Source organism: Cebus imitator, unplaced genomic scaffold (genome assembly GCF_001604975.1).
Source record: "Cebus imitator isolate Cc_AM_T3 unplaced genomic scaffold, Cebus_imitator-1.0 Scaffold295, whole genome shotgun sequence".
NCBI lineage: Eukaryota > Metazoa > Chordata > Mammalia > Primates > Cebidae > Cebus > Cebus imitator.
In genome coordinates this window covers 1,017,897-1,032,520 of record NW_016107610.1, presented here as the reverse complement: position 1 = coordinate 1,032,520, position 14,624 = coordinate 1,017,897, and the positions used below count along the sequence as shown (strand labels likewise).

At 38.9% G+C, this 14,624-nt stretch overlaps 1 protein-coding gene across 5 annotated transcripts in view; it reads left to right on the top strand.

Moving 5' to 3' along the window:
- The window catches only part of ADAMTSL3 (ADAMTS like 3), a 363,845-nt gene that overhangs the window by 203,522 nt on the left and 145,699 nt on the right, over positions 1-14,624 (top strand). For all 5 annotated transcript variants that reach the window (XM_017502246.2, XM_017502245.2, XM_017502242.2 and 2 more), the window contains exon 10: positions 13,218-13,329. In XM_017502246.2, the coding sequence (XP_017357735.1) occupies positions 13,218-13,329 (112 nt within the window). The remainder of the gene's footprint in view (positions 1-13,217; positions 13,330-14,624) is intronic.

The following is a 14,624-nucleotide window of genomic DNA, read 5'->3' as shown; positions in this document are numbered from 1 at the left end:
TGCAACCTCCTTCTGAGTAGCTGGGATTACAGGCATGCACCACCACACCTGGCTAATTTTTTTTTTTTTTTTTTTGGTATTTTTAGTAGGGACAGGATTTCACCATGTTGGTCAGACTGGTCTCGAACTCCTGATCTAAAATAATTCACCTGCCCTCAGTCTCCCAAAGTGTTGGGATTACAGACATGAGCCACTGTGCCCGGCCAATAGAGTCCATTTTAATAGCATGTTCAGTGTACACTGTCTGCATTAGTATTCAGTCCTCTATATCCCTGTCTCTGAGTTCTGGCTCTCTCAGATTTAAGAAACAGTTCTGGACTTTAACTTCAACTCCTGGAAAGCTTCTGATTCTCTAGACTGAAAGGGTTTTTTGAAAAATATATGTGTCAAAGAGGGTATTACACACAACTATCTGACTCATGCATAAATAGAGCCTCATTTTCATACATACAGCCATTGTCTCTCATGGATGTGGCATGCTTAGTGGGGGAGAACGTGGCAAAATTGGAGACACTTATGATGAAGTAAGAATGGCTCTGATGTTGTTTTTTCCCCTACTTGGGAACTTGTCCAAATAATGTGGGTTTTTAGGAAGTATCTTTTTCCAACAGTTTTTTGATGTTGTTGTTGTTCCAAACATTGTAGCATTTCCTAGCCTATATTGTTGCTAAGATAAGGAACTCTTTGCTTCCATTCATCTCTTTCTGGCCTATAACACCATCAAGCTGTACTTTGAGTGGGAGGTTAAAAGTGCCTGTGAGGTCACTGATGACAGTCAGCCCTGTGTCGCTGTGTTTCACTGTATCTCTTTCCATTCCAGTCAACCAACAGAAGCTGGTCTATAAATGGAAGACCTGGCTTCAACCCAAGAGACGATGAGGCAGTGATACCAGTCCTACATATTCAGGGCTAATTTAGCACAGCCATGGGTGCGCTGAGCTAGGTTGAGGCACACACTTTGCTACAATTCCTGTAGTAGACCTTATTTCATGAGCGTTTGATAACTGTAATGTTGAACACTATCTTTTTTTTTTTTAAATTTTCTCTTTTTTTTTTTATTGTACTTTAAGTTCTGGGGTGCATGTGTAGATCTTGCAGGATTGTTGCGTAGGTACACATATGCCATGGTGGTTTTCTGTCTCCATCTCCCCATCACCTACATCAGCCATTTCTCCCAGTGTTATCCCTCCCCATCCTCTCCGACCCCACTGTCCCTCCCCAACCCCCCCAACCCTGCAACATACCCTTGTGTGTTATGTTCCCCTCCCTGTGTCCCTGTGTTTTCATTGTTCAGCAGCCGCCTTTAAGTCAGAATATGTGGAAACACTATCACATTCTTACATAGAGAGTAAAATATGTAGACATCAATGGGCTGGTAGGTTGTCTTAAAGGTACTGTTGCTCAGATTTTGCAGCTTAGCATCTCACTGCACCAGTGAGGAAAGAATTTCATTTTTATGCCCTTTAAGAAGCTATATTTTCATGGTTGGACTATTCTTGAAAATTTCCTTCTTCCCAGTGGATTTCTCATTATATATGCTTGTTTTTCTGAATAATCTGTTTCCCTTTTTTCATTTTGCTTTTATGTAGCTACAGGGTCTCACTATGTTGCCCAGTCTGGTCTTGAACTCATGGCCTCAAGCAATCCTCCTGCCTCAGCCTCCCAAATTGCTGGGATTACAAGTGTGAACCACCATGCCCAGGCCTCAATGACCTGTTTTTCATGGATGACCCTTGTCACAGTACTTCTGTGTTAGGGGTATTTTGCATTAGGGCCCTGCTTCTTCAATATGTGCATGTTGCCACCAGGTAGCAGTAGTGAGTCTTGGCTAAGTACAGTAATTGATGCCATTGTGCTTCACTGATTGACAGCAAGATAGACTATCTATTTAGAATTTACTGAATATTTGCATCGATGAGTAGATGTTTGTGAATATCAATTTTAAGTATATTCCCATGAGAATATCTAAAAAAATTTAAATGACTGTGTTAAAGACATCTCTTTTCATAGTTAATTTTTAACTTCTGTTGGTAGCTTTTCTCTTCTTTAAAAAAACAATTATATATATATAATATATATATATATATATATATATATATCTTCAGGGAGAGAAGCAAGTTTCTCTTCTTCAGAGTCTGAAATCTTCCTTTTACAGCCAGTTGTCTTCTTAGGGATTCATTTTTTTTTCTACTCTGATATTTTGTGTTTCTTCAGGAAAATGCTTTCTGATTGCTTTTCTACTAGTCCTCATGTACAATCTCTGTCTTCAGTTTCCTCAGCTCTAGATATCTTTTATGCGTCAACCCACGAGCCACTTTTCTTTCTGGATAGTTATGATTGTATATTTAACTTATCCGGGGGTGAGAGGATTTGAAACTGGCTGTCTTCATTCTCTCAAAGAACACGTTACAGGCTTGCAATGCGGCGCAGGTAGTGGCTAAATTTGTACATTCACAGGTGTTTCACACCTCAGCAAGACACAGTTTTAGAGTCAGTGCCTGTATTAGTTTCCTGAAGCTGCTATAACTGTATACCACAACCGAGTGGTCTCAACAACAGAATTTATTATCCCACAGTCGGGAGCCCAAAAGTCCAAAATCAGGGTATTGGTAGGATCAGTTTCTTCTGAGGGCTGTGAGGGAGAAGCTGTCTTATGCCTCTTGCCTCAATTCTTAGAGCTCAGGCATCATCTTCCCTCTGTGCATGTCTGCATCTGGGTCCAGAATTCTGCCCCGTCTTTTTTTTTTTTTTTTGAGACAGAGGACAGAGTCTCACTCTGTCACCCAGGCTGAAATATAGTGGCACGATCTCAGCTCACTGCAACCTCTGCCTCCTGAGTTCAAGCAATTCTCCTGCCTCAGCCTACTGAGCAGCTGGGACTACATGCACATGCCACCACGGTGGGCTAATTTTTGTATTTTTAGTAGACAGCGTTTCACCATGTTGGCCAGGTTGGTCTTGAACTCCAAGGCTCAAGCTGTCCTCCTGCCTCAGCCTCCCAAAGTGCTGGGCTTATAGGCATGAGCCATCACACCTGGCCAGTCCAAATTTTCCCTTTTTATAAGGACACCACTCATACTGGATTAGATCCCCCCAGTTACCTTAACTACATTGTCAAAGACAGTATTTCTAAATAAGATAGTATTCTGAGATGCCATGGGCTAGGCTTTCAACATGTCATTTTGGGGGCACACGATTCAACCCATAACAATGCCCGCAGAAAGAACATTTACCTGTTTCCTCATGCTTCTCAGCCATTGGAATTCTGTCTCATCCTAAGCATTTGCCATTCATTCCCAAGGCAGAAACTTTTAGAATATTGTATATTTTACCATAATGTGGTCTGTTGAGGGAAATTTCTTGGTTAAAGCAATTCATATACAGCTTTAGTAGTTACCAGAATTCACAGCTAAGACATATGTATACTATGAATAGTTTTATATAAAAAGCTATTCCATAAATTTTGGAAAGTCTTTTGAAGTGGCCAAGTCAGGTATTTGAATTTGAATTCATTTGTATACCATTGGTTTTTCTGTTTGTTTGTTTTTGAGATAGGGTCTTGCGCTGTCACCCAGGCCAAGTACAGGCCGCAAATAATCTTCTGGCCTCAGACTCCCAAGTATCTGGGACTACAGGCACACATCCCCACACCTGGATAATTTTTAATTTTTTGTAGAGACAGGATCTCACTATGTTACCCAGGCTGGTCTTGAACTCCTGAGCTCAAGTGATCCTCCTGCCTCAGCCTCCTGAAGAGCTGGGATTAGAGGTGTGAACCACCATGCCTGCCCACATACTATTATTATAAAACTCATTTTCCTAATCAAACATTTTGCAAATGTTAACGTGCATTTCTCTTTTGCCATTCTCTGTATTTCACCGCCTCCTTTGTCAGCAGAGCTGTTTACCCTGGGGACTCGACAGCAGTGGTACAGCAGGTGGCTGATTAGCAGGCGTGCAAGAGAAAGCATTCATGTTCAACTTTTTATTATTCAAATAGGGTAATTATTATTATTTAGCTTAATCTTTTGTTTTGAAAGACAGGATTAGTGGAGAGAGATGAAAATTTTCTGAATTGATTTAGTCCCCATAACATTTCCATGGCCAAGCCTGGGGTCCTAACCCATAGCACATCTTCTGTAACATGGAGAGGATGCTCCTTTCTCCAGTAAGACCGCGCCTTGGCTCAGTGTCCTCAGGAGGACCTGCACCACAGGGTATGTCCAGCCAGGAGGTGAAAAGCCTGCTCCCTCTCCTAGCGCCAGGATGAAGGAAACAGGCAGCCAGACGGCAAGACTTGTTTCATGATGATGTCGCTCTTCAGGGCAGGGAGGCTTTCAAGGAGAGCCCAAAGCAGAAAAGGAGCTTTTGCTCCCTTCTCAGGCAGATATCCCAGAGGAAAGCACCTCACAGGGTTCCCACCTCCATCAGCAACAACCCTTAGAAGCCACATGAGAGTGAAACTGGAATTAGGGCCATGAAATGTTTAGTCACAGGTTGAGCCTGGGTTTAGCTCCCCAGAGTCTCCTTCAGTTCCTGAGTGGTAATGGAAGACATCTAGAAAATTTCATGTACTCTTGGCTGGCCAGGGGGTGACATGGGGTAGCAAAATAACCCATTAGCAGAGAGGTGTAGGTCGAGAGGCCATGGGTCCTATTTTGTTCGGAAAAGGCCCAGTTTGTGCCTGTTACTCCAGCTAAATTGTCAGTAGCTCATCTCCTCTCATGGACAAGAATTGGGTCATGTGCCCACTCTGTACCATCCACTACTGTGTTCATCTGGGTCCTCTAAGAATCAAATGCCAAGGCAGGATGAGAAGTACAAGAAATTTATTCAGGAAATGCCTGTGGAAAAAAGTGGGGGAGAAGGCAGGGTGATGCTGAGAGAGCTGTCAGAGTGCAATGAAAATCTGACCATGAGTGAAGGAGAGAGGGAAGGAAGGAAGGTTGGATGCAAGCATCTTAAATGCAGTGGGTTGTTTTTTTTTTTTTTTTAAAGACGGGGTTTCACCATGTTGGTCAGGCTGGTCTTGAACTCCCAACCTCAGGTGATCCGCCTGCCTTGGCCTCCAAAGTGTTTGGATTACAGGCATGAAAATGCAGTGGGTTCTAAGAGAATTCAGCGAAGCTAGACAGGAGACCCTGAACCAATGTTATTCATCATAGGACTCCAGCGTCTCCCAGGAACGGCTCTGGCTTCAGTGCCCCTGCTGTGCTTAGTCACTGGCTAGGAGCATCCCATGGGAAGCTTGACCCAGAACTGGGTCTGTTGGCCAGTGACACTCTTTGCAGTTGTGTATCTGAGCGGAACATTCTCATGGGTCCTGCTGCTAGCAAGGCAAATGGTGATTCATTTAGAACAGTCAGGATGTATGTAAGACACAGGACGGAGGAATGAACACGAACAGAATTGAGTCTCTGTAGCATGGAAAGGAGAAATGAATGTTGGTAGGCAATGAAATGTGTCTACTATGCTCAGGATTTCTCTTTCCGTAACACATCTGGCTTGATGCCTTTTCTTTCTCTCTCTTTTTTTTTTCTTATTTTTCTTTTTGATGGAAATGGAGAAGACTTAGAAACCATTTATGTTTCTCTTAGGCTTATCTTTTTAGCCAATTTTGAAATTTACATTTTTCTGGAGAAGCACCCAATTCATCTCATTTTTCAAACTTAGCTCTTCAAAAGCAATCCTGGTGTTCCCTATCATTAAAAACAATCTCCTCTTTATATATAACTACGTATTTTTCATTCCTAAACTCATTTTTTGGTTCCTCGTGTAATCTTTATTTGGTTCAGACTCTCTGAACATTATATCTGAGACGTAAAAACTAGATTTTTGTTTTGTTTATTAGCTCAGAGTTGTTTTTACATTTCCATTAATATAAATTTTTATTTTTCTTTATTTCTCTTATCTTTACATGGGTTTATTTTGGTGTTGTATTTTCAACTTATAAAGGTGAATTCTTAATTCATTCTGTTTTCATTTTTTTCTCCATTAAATATATTTAGGGCTATCAGTTTCCCTATACAGAAGTTCTCAATTTTACTGTAAGGTAGTTTATCAGCCATTAACTTTATGCTTAGTGCTATTTGTATCCTGGTTAAGAAATCTGCCTCATCCAGAATCATGAAGATGTTCTTTTTTTTCTTGTTGTTTGTGTGTTTTTTGAGTTGGGGTCTTGCTCTGTTGCCCAGGCTGGGGTGCAGTGGCACAATCATGACTCACTGCAGCTCTGACCTGGGCTCAAGTGATTCTCTCACTTCAGCCATCCGAGTAGCTCAGACTACATGTGCACATGACCGTGCCTGGCTATTTATTTATTTATTTATTTTTCTTTGAGTCTCACTCTGTCGCCCAGACTAGAATGCAGTGGCACAATCTCACCTCACTGCAACCTCCACTTTCTGGGTTCAAGCTATTCTCCTGCCTCAGCCTCCTAAGTAACTGGGATTACAGGTGCACACCAACACACCTGGAAATTTTTTTGTATTCTTTGTGTATCATTTATGTATTTTCATATTTTTGTATTTTGTGGAGACAGGGTTTTACCCTATTAGCCTGGCTAGTCTTCAATTCCTGACCTGAAATGATCCACCCACCTCAGCCTCCCAAACTGCTGGGATTACGGGTGTGAGCCACTGCACCTGGCCAAATTTTTTTAAAAAAATTTTGTAGTAGCAGGGTCCAGCTGTGTTGCCCAAGCTGGTCTCAAACTCCTGTGCTCAAGCCTTGGTCTCCCAAAGTCCTGGGATTTCAGGCGTGAGCCATCATGTCCAGCCACTAAGATATTCTTCTATGTTTGCTTTAGGAAGCCTTATTATTTTTCATTTCACACCAAAGGCTGTAACCCATCTAGAAATTATTTTGTATATATAGTGAGGTACAATAGAATCAATATATTTTTCTATATGACTGCTTAATTGACCTAAAGCCATTAGGAGAAGAATCTTCCGTTGCCTCTTTCTCTGAAGTCTGGTAACAATAATATATTTATGGACCCTACTTTGTTTCATTTATCTGGTTATTAGTGCCAATACCATTGTGATATATCTGCTGTAGCATTAAAATAAGTCTTGATATCTGGTAGTATGAGTTTCAGCTTTGTTCTTGAAGATCATATTTGCTTTTCTTGACACTTCATTTTTATATCATTGAAATCAGCTTGTCTGTTTTTATAAATCTGCTGGATTTTGATTGGAATTGCATTGAATTTGTATGTCAATTTAAGGAAAATTGACACCTTTCCAATACTGTCTCTTATGGCATACCCATACATTTTTAAAGTTCTTTTAAAATTTCTCTCAATAATGTTCATAATTGCCACTCTATGTCTTCAATATCTTTTATCAAATTTATTTCCAGGAGTTTGTTATTTTGATGTTATTACAAATGGTATTTTTTTCAGTTTCTATTTGTTTCTGGAGTGTGGAAGTATTTGTTTTTCTGTACTGACATTATATTCTTACTATACTCATGTATTAATACTAACAGTTTGTGAATTCTTTTGGATTGTATACATACACAATTGCGACATCTGCAAATCACGAGGATGGCCGCTGTCCTTGTTATGTATCTCACTTCAGGAGCAGAGCTCCCTATAATTCACCATTATATATGATGCTCACTATAAAATTTCATATAGATATTTTATCTGATAAAAGAAATTTTTTCTTTTTCTAGTTTGCTTCATTATGTACAAATACAGATCTTTATGAACTGCATTTTCTGCATCTTTAGAGGTGATCACATGGTTTTCTACTTTTTCATTTTTAATATAATAAATGACATTGATTTTTCAAACGTTAAGCCAACTGCATCTTCCTGTGATAAACCTACTTGGTCATTATTCTTTTCAATTAGAATTTATTGTTAGTATTTATTATTTTATTGTTTGTAAAAAGGTGTATCCTTTGTATGTGACTGGATGTGATTTTAAATTATTTTACTTAAGGCTTCTGTTGTTTTGGTACCTATGTGCAGGAAAGGGGTTGGTTGTTTTCTTGGAATACCTTTTTCAGGTCTTAGCATTTTATACTGCTTTTATAAAACAAGTTTAGAACTGTTTCCTCTTATTCTCTGCAATAGTTTACAAACAATTGATGTCATTTTTCATTCCTTTAAATAATTTGGCAATGTGCACCAGTAAATATTTAAATTATGCAGTCAATGTCTTTGAAAGATACAGACACTTTAGATTTTAAAAATCTTTTATGTCCATTTTTTCGATGAATTTATTTCAACTAACTTTTAAAAAGTTATTGGCATGCTTTTTTTTCATAGCATCCTTTAATTGCTTGTTCACTTTCTGAACATCTGTAGTACGCCCTCTCTCTCATTTCTGATATTGACTATTTGTGCCTATCCTTTCTCCTTGCTCAGTCACGTCAGAGAATCATCAATTTTATTAGACCTTTCACAGAAACAACTTTTGGCTTTATAACTGTTTTGCTCAAGTTTTCTTTCCATATCATGAATGTCTGCTCCTGTCTTTATTATGTCCACCCTTTTACTTCTTTAGATCCCATAGGCTGTTATTTTCCAAAACTTCTTGAGATGGATTATGAGATCATTAGTTTTCATCCTTTCTCCCTAAAGCATATACATTTAAGTCTATAAATTTCTCTCAAAGCATTCCTTATGTGTAATTTCATAATTTTGATATGAAATGTCTTCCTTCATCATTCAGTTAAATTACTTTGTAAGTTTCATAATCATATATTCTTTGACTTGTGGATTATTTAGAAGTATAACATCTAAGCATGAGGGAATTTTCCAGTAATCTTTTAAATTTATTTTTATAGCTTAATTCTTCTGTGGTCCATATATTTCCATTTTCAAAATTTGCAAAACTTGGTTTGTGAATCAGAATATAACAAAGTTTTAGAGAATGTAATGTGTAGTCTTCTGCTGATGGATACAGTGTTCAACATATGTCAGGTCATGTTTAGTCATAGTGTTATTCAAAATTACACATGTCCCTCCCTGATTTTTTGTCTGCTTATTCTATCATGAGATATGTGCAAAAACTACCCCTGTGACTGTATATTGTACCTTATATATTTTGAGGACAGGTTGTTAGGTATGTTCACGTTTAGAATCATCACATCTTCCGAGTGCATGACCCTTCTGTTATTATAAAACGTTTCTTTTAGCACTTTGAGGATATCCCCCATTGTCTTCTGACTTCAGTTTACTCTGTTGAGAAGTCAGCTGTCAGTCTTCCTGTTGTTTCTGAGAAGGTCATTTGTCCTTTATCTTCATCTGCTTTTAAGTGTGTTGCCTTTGTTTTGAGTTTTCATCAATTGGGCTATGCTGTAACTAGTGACTTTCTTCAGCTTGAAGTCCAGGTGTCTCATGAATCTGTGGCTTGATATCCAGCATCAGTTTTGACAGATTCTCATTTATTATTTCTTCAGATTAATTCTATCCCAAGCTATTTGTTCTGTATTTCTGGGACTATAATTATACCTTTACCTGTATCCAGTGTGTCTAATTTCCACCTTCTTCTTATCTGTCATTATACTGATCCTCTGCTCAGGTGTATCTAATTCAGGGATCATCAGATTATGGACAGCTGGCCATCGTTTTTTTAAATAAAGTTTTATCAGAACAGCCACCCTTATCTGTTTACATATTGTCAAAGGCTACTTTTGCACTATACTAGCAGAGTTGAATAGTTGCAACAGAGGCCATGTACCCTGAAAACCTAATATACTTACTCTCTAGCTCTTTATAAAATACTTGCCAAAGTCTGTTTTGATCCACTTTTAAGTTCATCCATTGAGATGCTTATTTAAATATTGCATCTTTTATTCCTAGATTTCCATTTTGGTATAGCTTGTTTCCAGTGAAATTCCCCATGTTATAATTTGATTTCTTGAACATTTTAATCTTATTCCAAGTTCTCTGAAAAACAGAGCCCAAGGCAAAGTGTTCCAACACTTATGTTGCAATCATAGGGCTAGCGTAAGGTGCTGCTAGGCCCCTCCTGCAGGGAAACAAGACTGAAGCCAAGGTCAGGGTTGCAGGAGGTAGTAACTGTGTACTTAAGTTTTTATATTTTCATCAGTTAATACTAATATCTGGATTTCCTGTCATTATGCTTATAATGTCTATTTTTTTTTACTTTTTTGGGTTGTCATTAAATTTTATTTTTTGTATTCTTAGTTACTTTTAAAGTTTGTGCTGTTTATTATAGAAGAAAGGTTGTGGATATAATTTGAGATTGTAGCAGATTTATTAATACTCTGTTAAGATTCCCTTTAAAAATTATTATCAGATTATTTTTGCTTACAGATCTTCAGTCTAACGCTCCTCCAACTGGATTATTTTGACTGTCCTGACTGGAAGAAAGCTAGGTTAGCAGCCTGTCATGTTTATCCAAAAAGGAATTGAAATCACTTGAACCTGGGCTTTATGCCCTTTGAAGGCTGTCCTGTTTCCAGTTTACTTTATGCATATGATAGAGCCTTCTGGGGTTCTGGGGTGGGAACCTGGGGTCTTTACCAACACCTGGCACCTTGGAAGTCTTTGAGCTCTAGTGCTTGCTTTGCACTTCATGAGGCTGATGACAGGTCTGCCCAGTTTCTCAGCTGCTCAGCCACCACTTGCAAACTAGAAAATGCCTTGAGCAGAAAGGTAGAGCCAAATGTCACACCAAATTTGCTCACATTTCTGAGTTTCCTTTGTGTCTGTGATCTTAGCCCTGCAAATCCTCACTAGCATGGTAGTTTTCTGATGTGTTAAAATACATTAAAAATATTTTATGGGTCAGGCGTGGTGGCTCACCCCCGTAATCCCAGTACTTTGGGAAGCCGAGACAGGTGGATTACCGGAGATCAGGAGTTTGAGATCAGCCTAACCAACGTGGTGAAACCCCATCTCTACTAAAAATACAAAAATTAGCCAGATGTGGTGGCGGGTGCCTGTAATCCTAGCTACTGGGGAGGCTGAGGCAGGAGAATCCCTTGAACCATGGAGGCAGAGGTTGCAGTGAGCTGAGATCGCACCAGTGCTCTCTAGACTGGTTCACAGAGCAAGACTCTATCTCAAAAAAAAAAAAAAAAAAAAAGAAAGAAAAAATTTTTTGCAACATTTTTACTTATTCTCACTGGGAGGATTCATCAGAAACAAGCAGTCCTGCCGTAGACTGAAGCAAAGGTCCTTAGCGGTGTATCCTGTCTCTGTAATACCTATGCTGTTCCCACTCCATTACCATAACCCTGCCCCCACTCCCTCCACACACATCTCGCATCTGGAATTTTTATACCATTTTGTAGTTAAATACATAAAACCACTATTTCACGTTCAATCCTTGTTTAGATTCTCTCATAAGCTTGGTTACTGATTTATTTCGCCATTATTGCTTCTTGCATCCCACGACTTCTGTATTTATCTTAGTTCTTAGCTGGTACATTCCTTAGTAGTTTTTTCCTTTTTTCCAGTGAATATCTCTGAGTGGTAAAGTTTCAGAATCATTTTGTATCTGAAAATATCTTTATTTCATTGATTAATGATTGATCATTTTATGATAGATGGATAACTGATAACTGATTAATAACTTGGTTACAGAATTCTAGATCCAATATTCTTGTCCCTCGATCACTTTGAGGATTTGACTTTGTTTTCTTGAAGCCAATATTACTTGTGAGAATGTAATGTTAATCTGATTTTCCACATTTTTGTAGGTAATCATATTTTTCTTTATAATAACTTTTAGGACTTTTCTTTATGCTTTTTGCTTTATTTTTTAAATTGCCTGGCCAGAACTGAATGAGCATTTTGAAACAGAGATTTCTGTCTTTCTTAAAGTCTAGGAAATTTTGAGCAATTATGTCATTAAATATTGCCTCTTCATCATTCTTTTTATCTATTATCTCTATTTTTAAAGACATATTGTAGTAGATTTATTGATATCTTTATTAAAATTCCCTTTTAAAAAATTAAACTATTTTTTGTAAACTGTTTCTTCCACTAAATATAGCATTTCTCATATGAAATATATTTTACAGTACCACATTAATTTTATTTTATTTTATGAAATGCTGTCTTGCTCTGTCACACCTCCTGAGTTCAAGCAATTCTCCTGCCTCAGCTCCCCAAGTAGCTAGGATTACAGGCATGTGCCACCACATCCAGCTAATTTTTGTAATTTTGATGGAGCCAGGGTTTCACCATGTTGGCCATGCTGGTCTCAAACTCCTGATCTCAAGAGATCTGCCCACTTTAGCCTCCCAAGATTGCTGGGATTATAGGCATGAGCCACCATGCCGAACCCACCATATTTATTTTTATTGTTTATAAAATTTTTTATCCTAATTGTACTTCTTGTTGTTTTTTTTTTTCCAATTGCATTTTTTAGAGATTTTTCTTTTTCTTTTTCATGTGTTTTTGTTTGTTTGTTTGTTTTTGTGACAGTCTTGCTTTGTTGCCCAGACTGGAGTGCAGTGGCATGATCATGGCTTACTATAGCCTCGAACTCCTGAGCTTGAGGTATCCTGCTGCCTCAGCATCCCCAATAGCTGTAGCTGGGACTACAGGTGCATGTCACCACACCTGGCTAATTTTTTAAAAATTCTTTTGGAGAGATAGGATCTTGCTATGTTGACCAGACTGATTTCAAACTTCTGGCCTCAAGTGAAAGTGCTGGGATTACAGGTGTGAGCCACCATGCCTGATCCCCATTTCCTTTTAATTAGGTACTAGATTATTTGTAAATAAACACCATGTATTTGCATGCTTAGGTCGAGTTCTTGCAGTTGTGCTTCTAGAAGACTTTTGCAGAAGGATATGGTTAAAGATATTGTTATTAAAAAGTAGGACTCTCCACTGTGTGCTATATTGTGAGCAAACCCAAATCAACTCTCAGTCTTTGTTGTCATGAAAATTAAAATCAAAGATTTCATAAAGAAAAAAAAATGTAAAACAAAGAAACAAAAATGTCTACCAATATTTTTTGTGAATCCATTCAGAGGCATAGAATTATCTGGAAAAATGACTCCAGGGAGATTTGCAGAAGATCACCTGTGCCCCCATTTATGACAAATCTTAATGATACATTATCACATCTTAAACTTATTGGAATCTTCTTGCACCATAGTTTTTCTAATGGATAGGTGGTTGTCTACATGTGTGAAGAATATTCATCTCGTTCTGAAAGGTGTGGAAAGCACTAGCTCCTTGTTTGCATGTGTGTTCTCACAGTTCTCTTTGTCCAGACCAGGTACACTGCAGCCAAAGACAGCATGGTTCAGTTCTTCTTTTACCAGCCCATCAGTCATCAGTGGAGACAGACTGACTTCTTTCCCTGCACTGTGACATGTGGAGGAGGTGAGGCCCAGGCTTTGTTCATAAATATTTAGAGCTCAGAGTTAGGGAAATTTACACATTTGCTTTTTTGTAGCTGATTTTAAAATCGGTGTGGTAATTAAAGAGTCTGATCACACAGCACCTTACTCAGCAGCCTGAATTCACTGGTGTTAATGATACATTTGCTTTTATTCTTAAAGACAGGTGCAAAACTGGATTTAGAAAACACCTTTTACTTTTGGCCGTAAAAAAACTGTCAACAAACATGTTTGCGTATGTTACTGCATTTCTTGTCTTGATTGCCCTTAAAGCATGTGTTATTTTTAATTTTCTATGAAAAATCTGAGAAGCAGAGAGATGGGGTGACTTGCCCAGCCTAATTGAGTTGGTGGGTGTGTTGGTTCTAACATTAGATTTACACCTTTCCTCTCCTTAGGTGCAAGAGTATAAGCTTATTAAAAAGAGAAAGAGTCTCTACTTAAAGTGTTAAGGGGAAAGTCCTGCTTATTGTCTGCTTAATTCAAGGTTTTCTTTTTTTTTTTTTTTTTTTTTTTTGAGACAGTCTCGCAGGCTGGAGTGCAGTTTTGCACTCGGCTGACTGCAGCCTCTGCCTCCTGGGTTCAAACAATTATTGTGCCTCAGCCTCCCGAGTAGCTGCGATTACAGGTGCCTGCCACCATGCCCAGCTAATTTTTGTATTTTTAGTAGAGACCATGTTGGCCAGGCTGGTCTCGAACTCCCAACCTCAGGTGATCCACCTGCCTCGGCCTCCCAAAGTGCTGTGATTACAGGCGAGAGCCACCGCGCCTGGCCTAGTTCAAGGTTTCTATAGTCAGTGGAGGAAGGTTTTGGGATAAGTGTAATATAGGGCTCCACACACATGCTACAAAAGAAGCATCTTTCATGGTCAGGTGGAAGATAATAGTCTGTTTAATATGGAGAACTGGCAATTCCCTGGAGCAAAGGAGAGGCAACCAGAGCTACTGTCAAAATAATTCTCTTTTTCTGAACTGATCTTTTAAATTGAAGAATAAATGCATGCAACCCAGGAACCACTGCCTACTAGCAGGGGGTTTATGTTGATGCCTCCCCTTAGAGGACCAGGCAGTGGTACTAGGTTTTTACCATGTGTCAAGCCATGTGTTAGATGCTCATCATCACATTTATTCTTCAAGAAAACCCTGTGGAAGTTCCCTTTTATTCCTGTCTTATGCAAGAACAAAGTGACACTTAGAAAGTGTAAAGAGCAGCTGGGCGTGGTGGCGCACACCGGTAATCCCAGCTACTCGGGAGGCTGAGGCAGGAGAATTGAATCC